At 28.8% G+C, this 27759-nt stretch overlaps 2 protein-coding genes and 1 pseudogene across 3 annotated transcripts in view; 2 read left to right on the top strand and 1 right to left on the bottom strand.

Moving 5' to 3' along the window:
- LOC111626918 (DNA repair protein RAD50-like) overlaps positions 1–12023 on the top strand; it is a 22561-nt gene extending 10538 nt beyond the window's left edge. Inside the window, exons 6-10 of the mRNA XM_023370444.1 lie at positions 9062–9200; positions 9261–9403; positions 11435–11568; positions 11633–11761; positions 11858–12023. Coding sequence (XP_023226212.1) covers positions 9062–9200; positions 9261–9403; positions 11435–11568; positions 11633–11761; positions 11858–11903 — 591 coding nt within the window. The 3' untranslated portion in view covers positions 11904–12023. The remainder of the gene's footprint in view (positions 1–9061; positions 9201–9260; positions 9404–11434; positions 11569–11632; positions 11762–11857) is intronic.
- On the top strand, positions 6061–7563 carry LOC111626919 (annotated as a pseudogene).
- On the bottom strand, positions 11941–17819 carry LOC111626920 (hepatic leukemia factor-like). 2 transcript variants are annotated; one of them, XM_023370446.1, is made up of 3 exons: positions 17600–17819; positions 15253–15318; positions 11941–15168 (listed from the first exon to the last, which is right to left on the bottom strand). In XM_023370446.1, the coding sequence occupies exons 1-3, from the start codon at positions 17604–17606 to the stop codon at positions 14903–14905; spliced, it is 339 nt and encodes a 112-aa protein (XP_023226214.1). In that variant the 5' UTR covers positions 17607–17819; the 3' UTR covers positions 11941–14902. The 2 variants fall into 2 exon arrangements, with proteins under 2 accessions (XP_023226214.1, XP_023226213.1); XM_023370445.1 differs by having other exon boundaries at positions 11941–15318; positions 17600–17808.
- Between the last annotated feature and the right edge of the window lie 9940 nt (positions 17820–27759).

The raw sequence follows: 27759 nt of genomic DNA, 5'->3' as shown, positions 1-27759 counted from the left end.
GTACGTCGGCTTTCTATATACTTTCGTATTGATTACCCCTTCTTCATCTACTTCGACCTCTATATCTAAGAAATGTATTCTTTTTTGATTTTGCTACTCTAGTTCTAATTCCAGGCCATAATTATTGCTGTTTATATCTCTAATAAATTGGCGTATGTCTGGGTTTATTATTCCAAATAATAAATACGTCGTCGACGTACCTTTGATATTTATTTTATATATTTAAATGCAATTTAACAAAGAAAAATCAACTAAATATTATGTATAAAATAAACAAAAACAAAAAACAATACACACTTAGGAAAAAAATAATAATAATGATAAATAAATGGTACAAAAACTAGAAATTGGTGACTTTTTTGGTACTGGAGTTTGTCTGCTAATTCTTCGATTGCAGGTTTGGTTTATACTTGGTGCATTTCAAGGCTAAGCAAGTGCCACTAACTTCATCTGTTAGCCGGTTTGTTTTGTTCTTTTTAATATTATTTAATGCTGAGAACAAAGTCTCACAAAAATATGTTCATGAAAAGATGGTTAGCAAAGCCATTGCTAGATCTTTTATATTACTAAAAGTGTCAGGTATTCTGTTCCATGCACTCAAAATTTCTTGTTTGTAGTTGCACTCTTCTTCATTATTCAAACGATTTCGTTCCAGATTTTCAAGTTTCAATCTTAAGTCGAGAAACACACAAGTCCAAATTCTATTTTGAAAATCTGTAAGTTGCATCTCTAAATTATTAATTTGCATCCATTGGAAATCTTTTAATTCCAAAGAACTGTAAACAACTACAACTGGATACTTAATTATATTAATGGTCTGTTCTAGGCTCCTAAATTGGTTGAATCTTTCGCTGAACTCTTCAATTAATTTAACGAGTTTACTATATTCTGGTACATAAGTATGGACTCCATTACACTCGTTTTATTGGCCTTTTCAAAATATTTTTTTATTCGAAGAAAATACTTATAAGTTTCACTAACAATATCTTGCTTAAAAATTTTAAGTTTACTTTCAAAAGATTTGATGTATCCAAACATAACATCAATACTTTTGCCAAAACCTTGTAATTTTAAGTTCAGTTCATTCATATGAACGAAGAGATCTGTAAAAAACATTAAATTGCTGACCCACTTATGATCATTGATCTGAGGAAAGTTTGCCAGATCCTTATTCTTAATAAATACTTTAATTTCTTCAAAGCACTCCACAAATCACTCAAGTACTTTACCTCGACTCAGCCATCTCACATTATTGAACATCAGTAGTCTACTGTAGGATGAATCAACTTCCTGTAAAAGTGCAGAAAATTCTCGTTTGTGAAGGGGTCTAGCAGCTATAAAATTCACAATTTTTATTATAACTGACATTAAATCATTCAATTCTGAAAATCCCGATTTGGCACACAACACCTCCTGATGGATAATGCANATTTTTCACAGCTAAGATGAATTAAAAGTTATATCGGGCTCCTGTGTAATTTTGGAATTCAATTCAAAAGCTTTGCTTTTCCTATTGCTATTCATCTTTATTCTTGACAATACACAAGAACTATTGAAACGATCCAGATAAAATACTTTTCTTTTTTTAAACACCAGAACGTGAGGATCTGGTAAAAAATACGAATACACAAATTCACAAAAATTATTGCAAAAACGAAAAGAATCCTTTGCTCACGCATATGGGATGACCTACATTTTTGAAGCAGTGAAAAATGAATAAAAACCTTGTCTTTTATGCGAGTAAATACAATATATGGAAATTTATCAATTAAATATTTTAAAATAAGATTAAATTTTCTTAAATATGTATTAATGAGAACAATTCTGAGAGGTATTCAGTAGTTTAAATATACTTTTCAGTTATTCTAGTAAAACTTAACTTTGGAGTTATTCCCATGTAAAACTTTTCAAATTACAGTAATTAACTATTTCATAGTATTTTTATTTCTATTAATTTCTTATATAATTCAGGTTCAAATTATCTGAGATTTGAATCCTTAGTACTGTATATACACTTGGCCATATGCCATAATAGATGCAATAAAAGAAGACAAAGTTGAAATGGTTCTATGTATAATGTATACCATTAAATTTTTTTTATTAATTTATTTTAGAATACTTATATTTTTGTATTTAATATGGTTAAAATTAAAAATTAAATTTTTTTAGTTATTTCCTTTTTAGTGTATTTAAACCTAGTTTCATTTAAGCAGAATATTAATTTCATTAATAAATAATCATAAAAAAATTAGTTTCATCTAACTTACATAATAAAAATTTCTCTTAATTTATTTTAAAAAGAAATTTGACATTTTAGAGTTGTTTTTGACAAATATTAACACACAATAACCTGACAGAAAACCAAAAACTTTCTGCTTGTTAGTAAAGGTTTTTGTTTATTTGAAAAATTATAGTATAAAAACACTGTAAAAGTGATAAGTCCTTGAATTTATTTGTACACAAGAAATTGCACATTAATAATTTTACTTTACAACTAGTGTTTTTGAATGTGTAAATTTATGATTTTAACTTTTTGAATATATAGAAAATAAGACAGTTTCTTTACAACGATTTTCTCAACCTAAAGCAGCAATCTGATTTATAGAAAATCCTCATTAGTTTGAAATTCAAGGGATGAAATAATCACAACTTCAAATTATCAAGTTTTGAATTATCCAAGATTTACATATTTCTATACAATAAGCCAAATGCCATGTAAGTGATGTAAGTTATTAAGGAAATGGAATATGGCTACATATACAGAGTTCTATTTTCTGTAATTAATAATTAATAATAATATAAATAAACTGCAGGTAACATGCAGTTTATTTATGCACATGTCTGGTGAGAACCCCACAGGTTGCAATATAGGTTTTATAAAAAGTAAAGCAGAATTCCTTGAAATGTAGNTGAAATACCATGATAATTTAAATTAGCATAAATTTTGAGCTTTTTTTAGGCTTTGAGCAGACCGCGTTATATTGAATCATTGTTAATCGAGGCACCATTAAGTGGGGTCTTACTGTATCTCAATCTGTTACTTGTAACCCAATCTTGCAATCCTGAAAACCAGTTGTATTTTATAAGAGAAAAAAAGATAGTCCATGTATAAGGTGACACCTGAAAATGTGTTAATGTAAAAGTGAAGCCATATTGACCAGATTAGCGTTGTTCTTTATCTATTGTTCTCTTACAGTATGGAGAAATATAAATTTTGATCTAAATGTACAAGTTAACTAACATATGCATATCATGGTTCAGACAGAATTTTCACTTCAAATTTTGAAGTAGCCATATTTCAAACCGACCAAATTCCTTAACATGTAAATCTCTATCCCCTGGCTTGGACAAAAATACAGTTAGGAACTAACAGGATTATGAACTATCCCTGTTCAAATTAATGAGGATTTTCTGTATATATACAATATATATGTTAGAATTAGTCAAAACTCAGCTCTGCTATTTGGAAATGAGCTGAGCTGAGGTCTTTACAGGAGAATTGTGAATTTGGACCAATGCTGAACTGCAGTGTGTTGCAGCAAAGCCCATTTTTTAAATTAAATTGCATCTGTAATAATAATGAATACACATATGTTTTTATTTATCTTTTATTAAAATGAGAGCATTCAAATACAAAAAATCCAGCAACAAGTTGCATAACTTTTATATCTATTATGAGGTTTTATTTAAAAACAGTTTTTATAATATTAATCAAAATGAATAAAATTGTGTATGGCATTATCTATTATGAGATTTTGTTATAAAAAAACTTTTTATATTATTAATTATTAAAAAATGGCAAAAAGTTTAATTTTGAGGTTAGTGATGAGTATTATAAAAGATGTAAATGTAAATGTTAATAATGAATAAAATCTTCATTAAGTCCAACTCCTCTTCAGATACATGACTGCCCACGCTCTCCCCACCCCAACTTTTAACTACAAAAATTTGATAGCATCAAAGTCCCATATACACATGCTACCATGCCAAATTTCATTTCTTAATCATTATCCCATTCTGAGATAATAAATGAAAGAGATGCCAATACATACATACATACCTATGGAATCTTTTCCCTTTTTTTGACTTTTTTCAGTTCTGGGAATCTCAAAATGCAAAAACCCAGAGGGTCAAANGGTATAATTTCGCATATAAATACATACAAATAATTTTTAATTGGGGCCAGAGACTAAAGAAAACAATAATTTAGAAAAAAATGTTTAATAAAATCTTAGATAATACATATGTATAACAAATTAGGCCTATATTATTTTACAATTTTTCACATTTACTTGATTATTACGCCATAATTTTAACATTGTTTCCATCTCAGCGATAATACCGTGACGTTTACGAATGATGCTTGAATTTAAAGATTGAGCATTTTTCACAGCTTTGAGAATTTTTTCTTTTCCTTTTATAATCTTTCTGACCGACAATTCTGGTAGATCAAACTTCTTTGCCAATTCACAAATTTTCATTTTGTATCGAAGTCTTTAATAATGGATACGTTCGTAAAGTCAAACGAGTTAAACGCGTTAGTAACGAATCATTCAAAAAGTCTAACGAAATAGGAATAACAATGACTTCATTCTCGCTTAACTCATTCGACTTTACGAACATACCCAATGTTAACTTTACATTCCAAAGATAAAGTTTTTCTTTTCTTGTTTGATGCAGAAGAATCAGTTCTACTTCGTTTGGATGACATAGTAGAATCTCTCGAGTCTCCGTAGATATAACAAACACAGAAATAAATAACACAACATAAATTGTAGCTATGTGTCGATTCCGCGCAACACGTCGGAACATGTAAGTCGAACAATAGTGTGGGGGAGTGAGTAATCAAGGGTTGCGTGGCGCTCAAACAAAAGATGAATCGATGAGATTTGAAAATTGCGTAACTCCGGGTTCGCGTAAGTCGGGGTAGCGTAAGTTGGGGTATTACTGTAATAAAGAATAATATTTTAAAATGATACAAACAATGACAATCATTTCTAGCAAAACATATACAGTAGAGTCCTNGAATTGCGTGGCGCTCAAACAAAAGATGAATCGACGAGATTTGAAAATTGCGTAACTCCGGGTTCGCGTAAGTTGGGGTATTACTGTAATAAAGAATAATATTTTAAAATGATACAAACAATGACAATCATTTCTAGCAAAACATATACAGTAGAGTCCTGATAATTTGAAGTGGATGGAACTCTGAGTCTACCATTTCATATGTGATTTCCTTCTGTTATTGAGGGGATGAGCTGGTTTTCTTGTGCTATTTTATTAACTTGACAAAAGTTGGCTCCTCTATTTTTGGTGGGGGCTTTGGACTTTTTCAGCCTGTTGTTAGTTCGGCTTTGATAGGTTCACTTGGGGGGTTTAATCAAATTTCTTTGAGGAGGATTTTGGCTTATTCTTCTATTATACATGTGGGATGAATGTTGGGTGATGTGGGTTTGTCTTTTTCTTTGAGGTTGAGGTATTATCTTGTTTATTTCCTTTTTAGTGTGATATTGGTTAGTATTTTTTTGTGGAATGGGTGTGTTCGTTTGGGTCAGTTATTATTGTCTTTGTTTGTTGTAAAGTTTTCTGTTTTTTTGTTATTGTTGAGAATGGGGGGATTTCCTCCTATGTTGGGGTTTTTCCCTAAATGATATTTGATTATTTTTCTTTTAAGAGAAAATGTGTTTGTCTTTTTTTTTTTCTCTCTTCTTTGGTTAATTTTTTTTTTATTTTCGTTTTTTTATGGGGCATTGTTTAGCAGTATGCTTTCATTTTATTATGTTGGAAATTTGAGCTGAGGATTGGTTGTTTATGTGCTGTGTTTATTGATTTCTTTGTTTGGGGGGCTTTTTATCCTATTTTCTTTTATAAGCATTAAGTTAATAAAACTAATAGCCTTCAAAGCTTGGTGAGAGTCATGCTTAGTTGATAATATTTTTAAATTTGCAATTTAATGTTTTGATTAAACTAATCAACTTTTTGGTTTAGGAGTTTTTCATGGTAAAATTTACAATTTTATGCCTAAGGTTTTCGGCCACACAAACCTTGCAATAGTTGTATTCTACAAATCATAAGGATATTGGTACTATGTATTTGGTGTTAGGGATTTGGGCTTCTATGGTTGGAACTGCTCTGAGATTAATTGTTTGGGGGGAAATTGGGATGCCAGGTTCTTTGATTGGGGATGATCAAGTTTATAATGTGGTTGTAACAGTTCATGCTTTTGTTATGATTTTTTTTTTATAGTTATGCCTATTATGATTGGTGGGTCTGGGAATTGGTTGGTTCCTTTAATGTTGGGTGCTCCGGATGTGGCTTTTCCTCGAATGAATAATATGAGTTTTTGGTTGCTTCTTCCTGCTTTTTTTTCTTTTGCTTTCCTCTGTGGCATTGGAAAGAGGGACTGGTTAACAGTCTACCCCCCCTTTCTTCTTCTTTAGTTCATGTTGGGGGTTCAGTTGATCTTACTATTTTTTCTATACATTTGGCTGGTGTGTCTTCTATTTTAGGGGCTATTAATTTTATTACTACTATTATTAATATGCGAAGAAGTGGTATGGGATTGGATCGTCTTCCTTTGTTTGTTTGATTTGTAATAGTTACTGCTGTTTTGCTTTTGTTGTCTCTTCCTGTGTTGGCTGGGACTATTACTATATTGTTCACAGATCAGAATTTTAATACTTCTTTTTTTGATCCTGCTGGGGGAGGGGATCCTATTTTATATCAACATTTGTTTTGATTTTTTGGGCATCCTGAGGTTTATATTTTAATTTTGCAGGATTTGGGATGATTTTGCATATTGTTAGTCATCATATGGGAAAGAGGGAGCCTTTTGGCTCTTTGTGTATGGTTTATGCTATGGTTGCTATTGGTGGGTTGGGTTTTATTGTTTGGGCTCATCATATGTTTACTGTGGGTATAGATGTAGATACTCGGGCTTATTTTACTGCTGCTACAATAATTATTGCTGTTCCTACAGGTATTAAAATTTTTAGTTGGTTGGCTACTTTGCATGGGTCTTATTTTGTTTTTAGTTCTGCTATATTATGGGCTTTGGGTTTTATTTTTCTTTTTTACTGTGGGGGTTGACTGGTGTAATTTTGGCTAATTCTTCTTTGGATATTGTTTTACATGATACTTATTATGTTGTTGCTCACTTTCATTATGTGTTATCAATGGGGACTGTGTTTGCTATTTTGGCTGTGGTTTTCTGTGATTTTGGGTGTTTGTATGAATGAGCGAGCTTTAAGGGCTCATTTTTTTGTTATATTTGTAGGGGTTAATATGACTTTTTTTCCACAACATTTTTTGGGTTTGAGAGGGATGCCTCGTTGTTACTCTGATTATCCGGATGCTTATTCTTGTTGGAATTTGGTTTCTAGTTTAGGTTCTTATGTTTCTTTTATTGCTACTTTGGCTTTTATGTGTATTTTATGGGAGGGGATTGTTAGTTCTCGTGGGTTTTCTGGGGCTAGTTTTATGCCTTCTTTTTTCTGAGTGATCTCATGGGTTTCCTCCTTAGGATCATACTTATAATCATCTTGTAGCTGTTATTAAGTAGTTTATGGTAACATGGGGGATGCTTTCATTTCAGGATAGTGTTTCTTCTTTAATAGAGCAATTGATGTTTTTTCATGATCATTCGATGGTAGTTTTGGTTATGATTACTGTGCTAGTTTTTTATTTTGTTTCTGGTATTTTGACTAATACTTTTTTGAATTGGTTTATTGTTGAAGGTCAAGATATTGAGATTTTTTGGACTTTTATTCCTGCTGTGCTTTTAATTTTTATTGCTTTTCCTTCTCTTCGTGTATTGTATTTGGTGGAGGAAGTACATTGTCCGGATTTAACTTTAAAGACAGTTGGTCATCCTCAAATTACAAAAAACTCAGAATATGGACCAGAACAGAGCTTTGATTCTGGACTCCAGCTGAGAGCTGAACTGACCATCCAAATCCTGAGCTATACTAGCTCAAGCAGAGCTGAGCTAGTTCTACAGCTCAGCTCTGCTTAGCTCATTTGGTAGTATTCTAATGTATATACAAACATACAGATATACTGTATTAGACTGCAGTTTATTACATGACTAATATATATCTTTTGTAAATATTTAGAAAAAGTTTAAATATTTTTTAAAACCATATTTGATATATAACTGTATATATTTCAGACTTACTTTAAACATTTTAAAATAGATAATACTTAAATATATAATGAAACATAAATTTATTTTAAATGTGGAGAAATGTTGCATATTGTAAATGTAAATGATGTAACAATGGATGTTTTAATTTCACAATTATTTTTAATTACATTTATTAATATTTATATTTACTTTTATTTTTTGTATAATGCATGATTACTAATATCAAGAATTATATTTTATATTATTATATATATAATTTTTTTTACTTAATCTATTGCAATTTTATAATCAAAGAATAAAATATAATTAGCTGTTTTTAAAAAATTAGACTTCTATTCTGTACAAAAGAAAAAGTTATGCCCATCAAGACTTCAATAGATAAAATAGAAAAACTCTCTTTTAATGTTATTTTGATGATTGGACAAGAAATAAAAGCACAATATAATCAAAACATTGCAAAAACTTTCAGTACAGTAAATTTACTCATCATCATTTTAATGGGATCATCAAGCAATGGAATGTAAATAAGATTAAATACAAGCATTCTGGAATGCCAAAAGAATGTATAGTGTTGTTATTTATTGTCCAATCATTAGAATAACTCCAAAAGACAGTTTTTCTGTTTTATCTATTGAACTTTTACTCTAACCACTCCAAAGAAATTACTTATATATTTATTGCCATTTTAGCATATCATTATTTAAAATGAATTTTATTATATTGTCATATTGATTTTGAATAGTCTAAATTGTTTTATTAACCATGCCCGCCCAATATGTAGTTAAGTCTGTTTTGTCTTTATGTACGGAAGTACTGTATAAATCATTGAATTTAATTTATTAAGGTAGAGTTTTTCATGTTAAAAATAGAAAAACTTGATTTTGTTATGATGCTAAGCATTTTAAATTTTTTCAGACAACAGAATTAACTTGTAATGATCTAAATAAATATTACATAGCATTAGATCGTGCTATTTTGAGATATCATGCTATGAAGATGAGTGAAGTTAATAAAATAATTAGAGAATTGTGGATGAAAACTTATGCTGGGAATGGTAAGTTCTATTTTTAATGATCAAATTAAAATTCATAGTAAAACTGTGTTTATATTTCAGATATTGATTATATTGAAATAAAAGCTGATGATGATCAAGCATTTATTGGATTAGAAAGAAGACGAACATATAACTATAAAGTAGTCATGATTAAAGGAGACATTGAAATTGATATGAGAGGAAGATGTAGTGCCGGTCAGAAAGTAAGTTGTTTTTCTTTCTTCTACTGAAGATGTATTGGAATCTCCATTGTTGATTTATATTTAGGACATGGTATAATTGATAAAATAACACACCAGGTTTGCCATTTCTTCATTTCACTCTTTGTCTGCACCTTATTCGTGTTTTGGAGTAGCCAATTAATGCAATTTTGCATCATGTGACATTGTCTTAATATGCCAATAACTAGGGATGCTGTGGTTCTGTGGAAGAATCAGTTCCACAATTGAAACAAGTATCACAAGAAAGAAATTAATATTGGAATTAATTCCAAGTGAAAAGTCAAGAATTAATTGTTTAGATTTTATTTTATTTTATTTATTGTTTTTGGCAAGGAAAACTAGAAATCACATACATTAATTTAATAAATTGTACAGTAATAATTAAAAAATTGCAAATTAAAATAATGAAGCCAAAATCATAATAAAGTTAAGACCACTAGCAATATGTTTCCATGAATTGAATGTGATTAATTAAACACATAAATTTGTTTGATTAACTGCATTCGATTTATGAAAACATATAACCTGACAAAGGTCTCTGAAAGTGAGTGATCAAAAACATTCATTTTATCCAATAAACCTACCTGCTAGAACCAGTACAGAAGGCATCTGTGAATGGTTATATTATTTTCCAGTTTTGTGGTGTTTTATTTATAGATAACATTAATAGCTTATTCAAAAGAAAGAATACAAAATTGGGAATGTAGAAAACTTTTGATTGTTGCTATTTTCTGAGTCCAAGTTTAAAATTGTCAGATCAAGAAAACATTTTGCAAATTAATCTGCAGTGTAATGTGATGGTGAATGCCTAACTTATAATTTAAGGAAAGTTAGGTGAAATAGAGAAATTTTGTATAACAAATGCATGCTAAAAGATAAATTATCATCTGTCTTTTCCAGTTCATTTTTAAATTTTGCAGTTATCTAGAAAATTTACTTAATGAGGTAATACAAATGAGCAATAATAAATAGGAAATTTATTTTAATTAAAAATTATATTTTTCCCTATCTTTTGAGTGCCTTAATGTTTGGGTTTAAAACAATAAAGGTGTTTTGAAAATACATGTGCTGCAAGTAAATTACAACAAACAATAAAAAGTTTATAATGCAATTATAGCTTTATTTCCTTCAATAAAATATGCTTCTTTCTGACAACTTTTACTTTAATAGATATACAGTAGTGGTGACAACCAAAATAGTATTTAGATATCGGCATAAATCTCCCAGAAATTCCAATACTTTAACTTAGGAAACGCTGATTTATTGTACAGGCATACCTTGGTTTAAGGCATTTTGCTAACAATGATTTTTGATATATTCATGTTTATTTAAAAGCAAGGCAAGTGCTAAAAATAAAGATCCCGAAAACCCCTTTATTACTTTTGCATCATTATTTTAGGCTAGCACTATTAGCCAAAAGCATATATTTACATTATCCTTTTTTTATATGCACTGATAAGTTGAATATAACCTTAAAATGAATCACATGTTTCTTCCATTTTATAGCAGTGGTCTTGAACCTAATCCACAATACTGGTAAGGTATGCCTGTATGTTGTAACATCTAAATTTGTAACAATAACAGGTTTTTTAATATTTTAACAGTTTTTTAATATTTAAGTGAACTTCACTTTGTAAGAAATATCTTCAAATCTATAAATGCAACAGAGTAAAATCAACTTCTGAATTCTAATTTTCAAGATGGATATATTTTGACACCATCACTTTATTGCAATTTTTCCATTTCCAGAAACAAATTAAAAAATTTGTTTGCACAACACTGAGCAAAGGAAAACAGCAAAAATATTTGAGACTTCACGAAATGATTTTCAAGTGTTACCATATTTGTGCATATGTAAATGCAAATTAGTTATGACAAAGAAAACTTTCTTTGAGTATGTTTAATATCTACCTATTTTATAGATAGACACATTTGAGTTATTTTCTGCTTGTAGTATGTGTAAAAATTAATGGAAGAAGCACTTATTGATGCATTCTGGTACTTAATTTTCAGGTTCTAGCCTCTCTCATCATTAGACTTGCTCTAGCAGAAACATTTTGTCTCAACTGTGGTATCCTAGCACTAGATGAACCGACAACAAATCTTGACAGAGAAAACATAGAACATCTAGCTCAAGCTTTAGCAGAGTAAGTCATTTTTAATGGTAATTATTTACTCAAAAAAATCTCAACTGCATACTTTTTTGACTAGGATTGTTCAGTCACGTTCTAATCAAAGAAACTTTCAGCTGATAATCATTACTCATGATGAAGAATTCATAGAATTATTAGGAAGAGCGGATGCTGTGGAGTATTATTACAGAGTTAATAAAGATAGTTTGTGAGTATGATTTTTTCTCGTATAGATAAAATTAATTTTTTTCTTCCTGATTTTAAACAAGAATGGAACCATCAAAGTCTATAATTTATTTTACAGCGGTTTTTCTAAAATAACCAAGTGTTTGTTTTCCTCAATGGGATGAATTCCTATTTGGATAAGAAAGAAAAAAAAACAATGACTTCAACATTACAACAATCAATTTTTATTTCACCAAGTGCTCAAAATGTGCAAAAATACAGCCTTCTTATAGAGTGCTTGGTCATTATACATTGTATTTTGTACCTTGTTATTAATAAAGAGCATTATCACAACACTCTAATCAGATAATGTGTGAATAATCTTAAAACTACTGGATAATATATATATATATGTATGTATATATATAATATATATAGATTTAGGCCACTGTAACATCACAATGTGAATAGTAGTTAAAATAAATCATATATGTGAACTTTGATAACATTGAATAGGCACATTCTATAAACTTTTAATCACATTTTAACAAATCTTAGAAATTTAAATTTGCTCAACAAGAATCACATACATACTAAAAGAAAAAATATAAGGCTAAAATCAAGTTTAGACTTATTAACTATACACATTTGAGGATAGTTTTCTGGATTATTGAACTTAAAAACCAGATATTTGAGCAAAAAAATTTTACCTGGAAAAAAATTATTAAATTCTGTGCTGTTTCAAATATAACTATCCTCAAAAAACAGTGGGATTGGATTTATATATATAATCTTCAGAATTAAAAAAGAAAAAACAACAACTAAGGCATTTAAAGCCTACTGATAAATATTTCTATATGACAAGTACTGAAAATAGTTTGTAATATTTTTTTATATGTATTATTTATATAGATTTTACAGGATCAATATAAAATATTGGTGTCCTAGTTTTCAATTGGGTTTCACAAATAGATATGAGGTTTAGTGTTTAGAATTTTTTTCTTTTTGCAAGGAAAATTACGAATACATTTCCTTGATATAAAAACATTTAATTAATAATTCAGCACCATTTTTTTTTAATATTAAAGTTAATATTCAAATAACAAAGTAGCTGCTTTTAAATTTAACAAAAAATAATTATCCGACTAGAAAAATTAATCTTATGTTTACAATAAAATTTCTTCCTTCTAACAAAAAAGTATATATAGATATATATATGTATAATTTTTAAATACATTCTATTTTCTGAACTAATTCCAACATCTAAGATAACTATAATAAAAAAAGGCAGTAGCATTTTTAACTAATTTGAAAAACAGCTGCTAAAAAGTCGACGTTTTCATAATATCAGGCACAGATTTCTTTAAACAAGACACGTGAGTAGGAAAAATGATCCCTTTGGATTTTCACACAATAAATCTAATATCTCTTTTAAACATGACAAATTTTCTATTTACACTTCTTCATAATTTGTAATTTATATACAAAAAGTTGAAATGAAATCTCTTTATGTAAGCACCAATTGTTTTTGGAAAAATACATATTTCTTTTTTAAAAATACAATATTTATCAGCAATGTACGTGTGAAAAATTCCAGATTTAAATTTTCTTCTGACAAATATGAGTGTGCACTCTGTCTCCTTTGGGTTTGGTAAGAAAGAATTAATGACAATAAATTTTGAATAAAATAGTGAATTGAGCAGTTCATGTATTTTTATACTTGTAATTTTTAAAAATACACTTAATTGTCGACAGAATGCACCTTCACAAAATACTAAATGAGCACAGGTGAAATCTTTATAACAATTCTACCTTCAACATATTCAATCTTAAATTGTTTTCAACAAACATCACTTTGACAATGCCAATAGACATCTTCAATGTATACACTACAGATTACATCAAATTACAACATTAAAACACATCAAAACAATTGTATAATAGTTGTTGTTATATATTATCAATGTCAATAAACCAGATTTGACAGATATTTAAAATATTTTTTGCTATTGTACCACAATATCTAACACAATATGGCAAATGCATGCATAAAGCTAGTCTAAATGATATGATTTGATATATCGTACAACAGGAATACAGCCACAGTTTTTTCCTTGTGTGTATTAGATTTGTTACAGCCTAATGATGGATATTATTACGATGATTCTGATGAATTAAAAATAGCAATTATACAATTTAAAAACTTAATGAATAGCTCTGATACCAATTCCCTGAATACTAAGCAACATTTGATGGTTAAGTACATCCTTACATCACAAACAAAATTTCAACTTAATACATTTGAGAAATTGATACTTCTTTGAACTATATTCCCATACGTGTATCTTCCAAATGGATATACACAACCAGAAGTATCAACAGAATTAGAAATAACAACATAATAGATAAAAACAATAACAAAATAATAAACACTAAGCAATTACCTTAAACAGTGAGGTAATATTGTTGTTATAGCTACTACTAAGTTTTGTACAAAAGGATTTGACATGTTAGGCTTTATCATATTGAATTATGTAACATTTAACAATTATTAACACTGTTTCACACACTATAAAACAATGCATTCATATCTTGTTATCCATTATTTCTCAATGAAGCAAGATCTATCATTGTTTACTTGCATTATATTTTTACATGATTAAATTTTATGCATGTGTTTGAGATAAATATAGTCTCTAGAAACAGAGAACTTCAAATTGTTTAACCCGTAAGTGTTAATCTTACCCACTTTAAATTTTAACTCTAAATCCAATTATATGTATGATTAAATCATAACTGATCAACAAAATTTTTAAAACATTATTGGCACATGAAAATATAGAAGATAACAATGATAAAATTATTTTTGGCATAATTATATCTTATACATAAAACCATTAAATGGATTGTAAAATATATTTTCACACTATTGCATTTTTATAATACCAATATTGGCATTTCTAAATTTAATGAATAATTGCTTTTTAGCTATAAAAGCAATTTTCCATCACCAAAACTAAATATCATTTGATTCTATCAGTATGCCTAGCCTAAGCTAGTAAATTACAAAGAAAAAAAAAATACTACATACTGATTAATATGAATGATGTTACTAAATAAATCTGGGAATCAATATTCATTCTTCGAAAAGATTCACTGATTATTCAAAGCACGTTTATATTCTTCATTGTTCATACTTTTTCAGGCATTGACGTAACATCTTATTTTCACCTCGCAACTTTTCAAGTTCATCTCTTAATACGTGATTTTCTTTCTCCAAATAGGAAGCTCTCAAAACTATCTGATTTTCTTTTACTCGTCTTGCTTCACGAGATCGCTTAGCAGCAATGTTATTTTTATGTCGTCTCATCCAATATTTTTCATCTTTTAAATTATCTGGAACAAAACGCTTCTTTGACTTTTTAACCATCGGTTGAGGTTTTAATTCGTCTTCCGAAAATGAATGCAGCGTTGGATCAAAATTGTTATGACCTGGAATTGTAGCTAAAGCAAGATCATCTTGGGTAAACTTACATTCAACAGGAACTCCATTTTGATCTGTTTCTTGATTTTTGTTTACATTTTCACCAACTTGTTTTTCTATATAGTAAATATAAAATTTAACTTGAAATAAAAGTTGGACTGCATTTTTAATCAATTTAATGTAATTTTGAGAAAACAATAGTATCAATATATCATAAAAACAACTAAAAAAATCACAGTAATTTGATTAATTTAAACTGAGATTTAAATGTAATATAAATTATTTCATCTAATAATTTAAGTTACAAAATCTTTATTTTATATTAAAAATATCATTTAACTTTTATTTATATAGCTAATGGAAATATTTATACATAAGAAAATTTTTTAAGAAAAACACTATGAAAATCAAATTATTATTCAATTCATATAACTAACACCTTATTCTTGCTGAGAGAAATATAATTTATTTGAAACAAACATTTTCAGCCTGATTCACAGGCCATCCCCAGGTTTAGAACAAATTTGAATTAAAGGATTCCATCAATGGAATACAAAATTCAAAATTAAAAAATTAAATAAGCAACAGAATAAGATAAAAATAAAATTAAAATATTAAATAACCAACAGAGTAACATTAAAACAAAAAATATAAAAATTGTACATAAAATTATTAATAAATGCAATTACTAACACATCCAATAAAACTACTATTATGACTGGTTAGAGCTCTTATTAAACTTCTTAACTATAAACTTCCATGCAGAGGGAAGACTTTCTTCTGCATCTCTTGCATTTAAACATTCTTCTTTTATTTTACTCCTATAAATCTGCAACTTTTCCGCTGTCAACGCCAAAGATGGAGAAGATAAAGGTTTTATGATGGCTGCCTCATTCCATTTGACTACTGATCCTGTTGCTTGCATCATTTGGGATAAAATTGTTGCATTAGACCCCTTTCTGATATTATAACTACGCTCCTTGATTCTAAGCCCTAAACTCCTGGTGGTTACTCCAATATAGTCTTTTTTAACGCCCAATTGCATGTTCTCATAAGGAATTCTATAAACCCCTGCTTTTTCTTCCGACTTTATATCATCCTTATCATTCCTGAGGATTTTGTATAAATTAGGGGCCCTTTTTATAAGCATCCTCAAACCTTTTCTGTGAGCAATCTCTTTCATAACTCTATTCATACTTTCATTATATGTAAATTTTACGATTCCAGTGGGAGCATTTTTAAAAGACCCTTTCTTGATGTTCACTTCATACTTCCTAACAATTCCCAGAATTGTGCTTTTTTTGGTAACCTAGGATCTTGGCCACGCTTATTATTCTATTTATTTCTTTCCTTCTGTCTTGTACTGTTTCACAATACAAAAATGCCCTTCTTATTAAAGCTCTGAAAGCTGCAATTTTATACTTATACGGATCCTTTGTATTCCATTGATTCCTTTAATTCAAATTTGTTCTAAACCTGAGGATGGCCTGTGAATCAGGCTGAAAACGTTTGTTTCAAATAAATTATATTTCTCTCAGCAAGAATAAGGTGTTAGTTATATGTATAGTGATTTGCTGAGTACTTTATGATATTATTATTCAATTCTTTATTCATAAAATAAAAATATATATAGTGGAAAATTAGTCATTCAAATTAGAAATTTAATTAAATATATTGCCTATATAAAATTAATTAAATACTTAGATTTATTTTATGAATGTTTACCAGCCAATTATTTTTCATCAAAGAAAGTAAATCACTAAATTAGTCCTTTGGTAATATTAGTAAACTTTTGTCACATTCTTTTTTGTCACATTGATATGATCAATTAATGACAAATGGTAGAATTTCATTAGATGAATTGACTGATAAATCAGGACTGAAACAACTGAAAATTATAATTGAGAAAAATTGAAGCAATTCATAAAACGTCTCATATAATCTCCATTAGATATGTTTCATTTATATATTCTTTCTTTAATTTGGTTTAAATAATTAAAATATTGAAAAAAATAGTTGAAGTATAACAGGTATGTCAGATGATAAAAAGTGATAATAAAACTAGTTAATTAATTAAACACAAACACACAGGGTGTAACAAGAAAGATGGTCACAAGGTGATAGAACAATTGATTGGCAAAAAGAAAAATTGTCATAATACAACACACATGGTTGGAAGCTAAGTGGTTTGCTGTAAGAGGGCTCTTCTCACTAGCAAGTGCAATGTTTTGCATACATCATTCGGAAGTCATACAGCTGCAGGCAGAAATGCAACAATATTCAAATGCTGAGAAAACATATGCATTTCATGTATGGAGCTTCAAACGATAAAGCCCATCAACTCTCCTGAAGATCTTGTCACCAGAATTAGTGTTGCTGTTGCAGAAATACTGGTACCTGACATGTTGAGTATCTTTCAAGGTGTATGCCAATCACTCCATCATCATTGTGATGCATTTATTGCAGCTGATGGACATTCATTCAAACAATTCCTGTAAATATGAAACATTATTTCTTGTAAATTTGTAAATATCTGTGATTAAAATGATTTTTTGTTTTCCATGTTCTTCATACTTACAGGTATACCTCGACTTACGTCGTTTCGAGTTATGTCGTTCCTGATTATACGTCGTTTGTCAAAAAGTATATGGAAAAATAAAAATCAAGTTTAAGTCATTTTATTCGACTTTACGTCTGTCTGCCACAAATATTGAAGTCATAATATCACTAGAAAAGCGTTTAAAGCTCATAAAATCATATTAAAATATATACATTTACAAGTATGTACAGTATTTACAGTACATGCATTCGTAAATTTAGATTACTTTTTCTGTACTATATTAAAAACTAAAATGTATTTGTTTGTAAGCTTAAAATAGATTTTTATTAACCATATATTATTAAAAATGCATTAATAAATAAAATACAGAACCGGGATTGGTAATTTATGGTTTAGCCTAGTGACAAGTAGATTCGGAGACAAGTAAATTCGAGTTACGTCATTTTTCGACTTACGTCGCTTTCCTGGAACCAATTACCGACGTAAGGCGAGGTATACCTGTACTGTGTTTCTGCATTCACATTTCACATTCTACCATGCATTGTATTATGACAATTGTTACTTTTGTCGTGTTCTATCCCCCTTAAAGTTGTGACCATCTTTCCTATTACACCCTGTATATATGTATATGTATATTATAAATATATACAGTGAAATTCCATTAATCCAGCATATGATATGCTGGAAAACCCAACAAGCCATCATGTTGAGCTCATTGTTGGGGAGTTATCAGTGCACTGAGCATATCCAGAATTAAGATTTTTGTGTAAAAGAACTCAAAACATGCAGTTCTTGGAAGAGTATGGGTTCTACTTTTAGAGATGACATGATGCTGTGCTTGGTAAAACCAGTTAGTTTGTGCATGATTTTTCCAAAGATATTAAGTGCATGGATTTCATATGAGAAGCAGAAACATTTAGCATACTTGGAATCAATAATTATCATAGAAACAGCTACAGTACTACTGCTTGTGTACTTTCATATTTAGAGTTCATCTGTATTTATATACAATAAAAGTGTACAAAACACAATGGAAGAATAGTGTGTTCTTGTTTCAAGCTAACCAACAGTAGGAATAGACTGGAAAAATTGAAATGGTGTGAAAGAGTCTGGAGACCAGCTGACCATTTTACCCACATTTTAAAGGAGATTTATTTAGATACATCAATTATTTAACAATTTAAAAAGTTATTTAATTAAGAAAATGAAACACAAAATATTTTGTTACTTTTGAAATGAATAGAAAGAGGAAAATAGAACTTCTTGTCAACTTTCCGTGACAAGATTCTTATCTCACAAATTGATAATACATCTGGTAGTGCAACTCAGCCCTCAGATCCTGTCACATGTGTAACAATTTAATTCCCAACTGGAGGAGATTTGGGGATAAAAAGGGTAAACATCCTGTTTTCAGGGCTCTCCCCTCAAAGTTCTCCAGTCAGCTCTTCTCATCGTCTCCCGTCTCTCTCATCTCCCGTCAAGAAGTTTTGTTTTATGTACACTTACTGATTCTTGTCCATTCTCCCAAGACATCGAACAAACAAAGAATCAACAGAAAGAGGTATTATGCAGAACTTATTGTAAACTCTCTCTCTCTCAGTTAAATAGAGATGTAGTTACATAGTTTATCGATAAAGCTATTTGATTTTTATTCATATATTCTCTGATAAAGATGCTAATGTTCTTTTTATGTAATCTCCAATTCATTATTATTATTAAACTTTTGTTATTTATTTCACAGGTTTCAAACCAGATTTATTCTAAAGGTTGATCATTATCGACAAATTCACAACCCTTCCCACTCGAATGTATTAATAATTGTGAGTTGGGGTGCAACAATTCCTTTTCTTTAACTGGTGTCAGGAGCCTGATATCAAAAAGATCTCAATCTTGGAGACAAATAGTTAAATCACCATCTCTGCTGACAAAGTGAGCGGGTCACATAGTCCAAACTTTACAAATAAGTGACTAAAGTAAATAGACTCTTTCCCTGTAGATTCTCACAAGTGTGTTAGACAATTATAAAAGACAGATTTGTACAATTGTACAGTTTTACATGCAAAGATATGTAAAATTATGTCCATGGTATCAAAAAAACTTCTACCATCTGATAAGGCAGAATATTTGATAACCTGGCATCAGGCATCATATCAGTTCCAATGATGCTGAGTTAACTGAGTCACTATATACAGTATATATATTTAAGAATTATCTATATATTTGAATTATTTACACACAATATAGCAATGGAAAAAATGGATATGGATATTTCTGCATATTACTAATAACAACTTTTTATCACTATGTCGATTAGAGAATATAAATTTCTATAATGCATTTTTGTATTATATCAATACAGTGGGTGATCAGTTAATGAACAGTTCAGACTACAAACAAATCGGATAACGAACACCTCACAGAATAAACACAAGAAGAAGCGATGTAAAATAATGGTTACTGATTGGTCTTCTCTTGTCTTCAGGCAACAATTCAAAACTTTTCGGAGTGCAGGAGAGGTCAACATTGATGCTCAACCCAGTATATACTAATCGGATAGTATTCCTCCGAACTTTGAAACCTTCCCTTGTAATTCCAGCCTTTTATTTTTCTGACAAATAATTTTTTTTATAATCTTTGCGAGACTGTCGGGTGGGCACTTGTTAAATTTTGCATCTGTTTTTATTTTTGAAAGGTGAGAGTATAATAGCAAAGGTAGAGAGTGGACAGAAGATGTCTGATGTTGCTGGGCAGTATGGCTTGAACAGGTCTACAGTAGGCCGCAGTTCAATCTGATATAGGAAAGATACAGTATAATCAAGAAGACTCAAGCAGCTAAAGGAGTAACAAAAATCACATCTGAGAAATAAAGAATATTGAAGAGCTCATAATGGAATCTGAAAGTAATCTGACAACAGAAAAACACCAAGAAACTCTGCAAGATATGTTTCCTTCTGAAAAAGGATTACTGCCGACATCTGCTATTAAAGATGTTTTGAAGAAGTCACTTCTTGTGTTTGTTCTGTGAGGTGTTCATTATCTGATGTGTTTGTTGTCCAAACATAAAAATCTTTCGCGAAAGTGTTCGTTATCCGATTTGTTCGTTAACCAATCACCCACTGTATATAATTTTTTATTTTTGGAGGTCTCCAGAATGGATTAATCAAATTCCCATAAAAATCTATGATAAATTGATAATCAGTTAACGAACACAGCCTTGGAATGGATTGTGTTTGTTAACAGATCACCCACTGTACTGTAGCTTTGAAATATAAAAATATTCCAAGTAAATAGAGAAGATTTCAAAAAGATTTGATAGTTTTCAAAAATTGATTTCTGGACAATTATGGATATTTGCAACATGAAACCACAGAAAGAAAGACAAATGTTTTTGCTGTCATTACAAAGACTCAATATGACACTACTGGTCACAGAGCAAATATCTAACTGATAATCCAATTCTTCTCAAAAACACACAGATGTTTGAGAAGAATTGGAGAACATATATCTGATGTGACAGTAGCCAATGCCTAACTTACTTGATTCTTCAATTCATTCAAACCATAGTGAAATGGTAGCACAAATACAAAAATCTTTCAAGTAGTTTCAAAGGAAGAAATTACAAGGAGAAACTAATTTTTAATTTTAAGGAGAGTGCAGAGTTGTTTCCAGCATGGTCAATCCACATTTCTGAAAGAATGTCATTCAGGTAAGCTCGTACCTGCATATAATAATGAGGTAGTGTCTCACTGTGCTAAAAATGAAATTTGCAGACTACTCTTCTTCCAGTTAAGGCATCAGCTACATCTGCAACATGTCTAGGTAGGTCATTCCAGGTGACAATGACCTCCTCAAAGAAACATACATCCCAGTCTTGGAAAATAACTCAAAGCACATTTAGCTTGTAAAACTCTGGCAACCATAAAAAGCACCAAATCTTTTTGAAACATGTATAACACACACATATTGCATGACTAATGTGACACACAAAATTGCAAGTGCTTGCTTATTGAAACAGAATTCTTACATAAATAGATTATTTTAAATCTATATTTTTAAAAATTTTTTAATATTTTGTAAAGAATAAAAATACCTNATGTAGTACAAAGTATATACATAGTGTACTGAGCAACATTAGTTAGTAGAGAGTTTGCACATTGGTATATTTTATTATAAAATACTTTGTTATAACCTTATGAACAGACATAAGCAAATATCCAATTATAAGCACACTTTATAGCCAATTACAGAAGTCATTTACATATAATGAAGTCAATAAGATATAGCAAAACACTAATGTCACTTTATCAAACAAGGCATTTAGGAATAAGAAGATTTCAAGTTTTTTATACAGACTCATAAATTGTTTAATAATACTTGCAAGGATATTTCAAATGATGAAAATGAATTTTGGAGGAATGGTCATTCTATATTATTTCAAGATGTATTTGCATTTTTACCTTAGTACAATGAGCAATTATTTATTGTAACATCGTCACAATGCCGAGCTGCAATTTTTTATCATATTTTTAATTTATTTAAAATATGCTCTCCACCTCAAATTAATACTGTAGTGTCTTGCCCCCTGTACATCATACTTTTCCATTAGCAATGGAGTTGTGCCAGTCATCTAACTCCTTTCAAAGGAAAATTTTTGAACTGAAATAATGTGACATCCAGTTTGCATTGGAAGTTTCATATATAGTCAATCAAGGCCTACTGCTGCTAAACTTTCTATATCTAGTCTTGATTTTGTGTATCTAACATCATTCTAGAGATTAAGGAAAAAAGATGAACAACAGTGGAAATTTATAGGTCTGACTTTTTTTCAAATTGCAGATTAAACACCTAAAACTTATAGATGCACAACTGGAACATGAAGTTCAGTGTACAACCATACCTTTTATATTTTACTACCAGATTTAATACCATATGCTACAAACATATGGTGTTAAATCTAATTTTTTGCTGGGACTATAGAAGAAGGGTGGTTGTACTCTGAACATAAAATACATTAAATATAAACTATAAAAAATTAAATTAAGTTTTTTGCAATTTTTAAATATTTTCAAAAATTGTTTCATAACTATCAGGAATTATGAAAAATAAATAAATTTGGATTTTTCAAATCAAACAGAACATATCAATTTAAAATAACTATACTTTGAATTATGTAATGATAAGCTTTATTAAAGATCACTTCTGAACAATTATTCCTTTCATGATCATTTTTTTTTTAGAATGGTTTATAGATTTTTAAACTCAGTTCACTTCAGATCTCAGTTTTGATCATCATACTTGACTCAACTTTTGAACTAGTTTTACATATAGTATGAAAATCTGCTTACAGTAATACCTTGGTTTTTGTTGGTTTCGGTTTTCGTCAATTTTTTTCACAAAAAATTTGTCTCGGTTTTCGTCTGCGTGCCCATGTGACCTCGCTGCTAATTTTGTGAAAACAAAGTGCAACCCACGTGTGTTTTCTGCTCAGTATGGCGTTGTTTCTTGTGTGAGCATTACCCTGCATGTATAGCCAAACAATTCCATTTCTTTCCTTTCGTTTTAGCTCCATCATGGGGCCAAAGAAAGTTTCCAGAGCAAGCAGACCTTTGAAGAAGGCCAGGAACACAATCAAGTTAAAGAAGGTCGATTTTCAATTATTTCCTTCTTTAACTCGAAAAATCTTTTATATTTATTTTATATTAATTTCTTATCATTTTTAGTATTAAACACTATATTTATTCTCTATAAAATGTATTTTTAGTATGTATTTTGGAGTGTCTAGAATGAATTAATTGGATTTACATTGATTCATATGGAAATAATTGCCTCGGATTTTGTCAGTTTCGGATTTCGCCAATTGTTTTAAGACAGATTATCACTGTATATTTTTAAATATTTATACTGTAGCATTAGGTGATTCAACATTTTACAGCTTGAAGACATTCAGATTAATACAACAAATGCAAACTAGAAGATTTCTTTGATTAAACATAGCATTAAGTATATAGTGGACTGTCATTAGTGTCAGCTATCAGTATCACCATCACCAGTTTTTGATATCCCAACAGGAGCCTATACTACACTATACACTAAATTCTGCTTAAGATAAATTCAGTAATGATTACTGTCAATTTTTCTTCAATCTATGTAGTACAAAGTATATACATAGTGTACTGAGCAACATTAGTTAGTAGAGAGTTTGCACATTGGTATATTTTATTATAAAATACTTTGTTATAACCTTATGAACAGACATAAGCAAATATCCAATTATAAGCACACTTTATAGCCAATTACAGAAGTCATTTACATATAATGAAGTCAATAAGATATAGCAAAACACTAATGTCACTTTATCAAACAAGGCATTTAGGAATAAGAAGATTTCAAGTTTTTTATACAGACTCATAAATTGTTTAATAATACTTGCAAGGATATTTCAAATGATGAAAATGAATTTTGGAGGAATGGTCATTCTATATTATTTCAAGATGTATTTGCATTTTTACCTTAGTACAATGAGCAATTATTTATTGTAACATCGTCACAATGCCGAGCTGCAATTTTTTATCATATTTTTAATTTATTTAAAATATGCTCTCCACCTCAAATTAATACTGTAGTGTCTTGCCCCCTGTACATCATACTTTTCCATTAGCAATGGAGTTGTGCCAGTCATCTAACTCCTTTCAAAGGAAAATTTTTGAACTGAAATAATGTGACTTCCAGTTTGCATTGGAAGTTTCATATATAGTCAATCAAGGCCTACTGCTGCTAAACTTTCTATATCTAGTCTTGATTTTGTGTATCTAACATCATTCTAGAGATTAAGGAAAAAAGATGAACAACAGTGGAAATTTATAGGTCTGACTTTTTTTCAAATTGCAGATTAAACACCTAAAACTTATAGATGCACAACTGGAACATGAAGTTCAGTGTACAACCATACCTTTTATATTTTACTACCAGATTTAATACCATATGCTACAAACATATGGTGTTAAATCTAATTTTTTGCTGGGACTATAGAAGAAGGGTGGTTGTACTCTGAACATAAAATACATTAAATATAATAATTATATTGTATATTTGTATTTTTAGTTTTAAATTTTAAGATCACATTATAATGTGCTTGATTCAGTAAAGAAATTTATGAAATATGACAATATTAAGCCAACAAATAGTAGTCAATAGCAATTGATCATCAACATTCTTGTTTTCAGAACATAATACTGTATTTTATAACAAGAATTACACAAATGTTATCTATAATGTTCAACATTATATTATTTAGAGAGCAATAAGTGTAATGGAAGATACCAATATGCAAACTTGCCAATGTCATCATCCCTCCTGTTTATCTGCCAGAAATACTATTATTTTCATAAAGTTTCACTAAAATAGTAGCAAATTTAGCTTTAATCCTTTTAGGATTTTTCAGGTGGTTTAAAAAGATTTATCTGGCAGATGCATATTACATGAAAATACCTGCTTTTCATATTGTACAATTACACTAAGGATTTTTACTTTTAAAATCTCAAAAGCTAATTTGTTAAATATTCCTTTAGATATCAACCAAAGAGAGCAAAGCTGAAAAGTACAAAATTAACAAAGATTTACCTGAAAACAGAAAATACAGTTTTACATTAAAATATATAGTTTAATAATACCATATCTACACAATAAGGCTAAAACTGTATAATACTAATTAAGATCAACTATCAGTTAATGTCAAGTTTTTTAGACAGTCTTACAGAAGTCGCTGCTAATAAAAATTTATTGAATTACTAAAATGAAATTTAAATAAGAATTATAAAATCTAATTATAATCATTGAAAGAATTAAAAATTCTAAAAAACACATTAATTAGAGGAATGAAAGGAAAGTTTTTAAAAATAAACTTTTCAAAATCAATTCTTATAGTTAGTTATATTGAAGATAATCTGATATATGTGATATAAATGATGAATTATAAAATCAATATCTGATTATAGAATTGATCAATTTTAATATTGTTTAATATTACTTTAATAGTTAATAAAAATATTATTTAAGAAATGTGTGTTCAAATGTAAGTATAAAGAGACTTTTCAAAACACTAAGAATCATTATTTTTCTCATACAAGATTTCTATAATCGTCAAAGAATTTATCTCTCTGGGCTTTAATATAGAGATTATTTGAAAATCACAAAACTTTATTTGGAGAGCTGTGGATTTATTTTATCATTCATTTAATTTATAAAACAATTCTAGTGAACTCTTTACTGAATAAAGACCATAAAGCCATCTTTGAAAATTATTTCTTTAAATATTATATCAACTTAATTGGCTTTATCTTTCTTAAATTCTTAGAATAAAGAAAAATATATTGTGTTATATATGTTGTGTTTCTCTACTGCATCTTCAAGAAATTTTTTGAAGAATTATTAAAAAATACCTCAAATATGAAATATTTTGTGTTCTTTCACATTTCATAAATTTAACATATCTGTAAAACAGAAAAAAAAAGATGAATGATAAGAATTTAATGTCTTGAGCTGAGGCAGACTTATAAATTGAGTCAAAAACATTCATCAGACAACCAGTCCAATCCTTTTCTGGAAAAGTGTTCTGACTGTACAGTTCAGTATTAGAAATTCCATGTCTTAAAATCTTAAAAATTCTCAATTACAGAATACTTTTTCAGATTCTTATTTTTAAGAAATTCTATTTTCTTAATAGCAAATTGAGAAAAATCCCAAAATCAACTATTTGACTTCTGTTTAATAATATTTCATCCGAATATTCATTTTCAATACGAATATAATTAACAGTCTATGCAGATTTTCTAAGAAATAAAATAATCAATTTTGGAAGTTTTTGCTTAGTTTCATTTAAATTCATTAAACTATATCACCATGAAATTTTAAATTGATTACATTTTGAAGACATCTGTATATACAGAATGAACTAAGCTAATGTAATTCATATGCATATACTTTAATAAATTTTCAATCTATTAAGGTACTTGCAAATGAATTTCATTTATGTTTAATACATTATTTTGAAGCTTATTTAATGTACACAAGCCCTGTTGTATCTGTTATGCTGTTTGATTTCATTTAAAATAATTAGAAACAAAAATATGTCCAACTTTGCTTTCACTGTAATGGTGCTCCTTCCTGACGTACTGGTTATTGAACTTGCCCCCAGTATAAAATCTCAATTAAAATTCTTTCAATGATTTTCAAATATTTTTTAATTTTATATTTTATTACTGGAAAGATTATTGTAAATTAAATTTTGATCAGAGAACCAATAACTGTTTTATTACTTTCAAATAAAACAGTGTCAAAGCAAAAATTCTTATAAATTTTATGCAAATAAATTTAGTTGCTTTATTTTCAATATTTATTTGTAATTTAACAACAATTTTTTACAGCAAATATTTTACTGGGTATAACTAGTTATAAATATTCTTCCAAAAATAAACCACAATAGTTAAATGTGGTATATAAACTGTACAAGAGATCACCCTGATTTAATTAATTGATTATATGAACGACTAATAGTGTATAAAAAATATATTAAAACACACCAATGAATTTAATTTGTTAATTTTTAATATATTGTATCATCATTCAATGATTAACAGTATAACAACAAATTTTTTGTTACATCATAAATGGTCATTTGTATAATCACTATTGCTATAGGATGATTGATATTTTAAACCTTTTTTCATATATTAATTGTTTATTGTATATCTAATTTGATCATTTATATTTCAAAATACTAAACTTGTGCTACTTTAAATTTCTTTAATTATGGTATTAAATTAATATTGGTATTTAATATTAAACAGCTTTAATGGTTTCTAGAAAAAAAGTAATATACAACTAGTTGTATCAATATCAGCTACAAATTTAACTTACAATTAACTACTTAGTAATTTATTTAAATTGCTTAATAATATTACTTAATTCTCCCTTAACTATGAGGTGTGTCCAAAAAATA

This window comes from Centruroides sculpturatus, unplaced genomic scaffold (genome assembly GCF_000671375.1).
Source record: "Centruroides sculpturatus isolate CEXI.00-Female unplaced genomic scaffold, Cexi_2.0 scaffold164, whole genome shotgun sequence".
Lineage (NCBI taxonomy): Eukaryota > Metazoa > Arthropoda > Arachnida > Scorpiones > Buthidae > Centruroides > Centruroides sculpturatus.
Note: the sequence above shows the minus strand (reverse complement) of the source record. Positions and strands in the feature narration are given on the sequence as shown.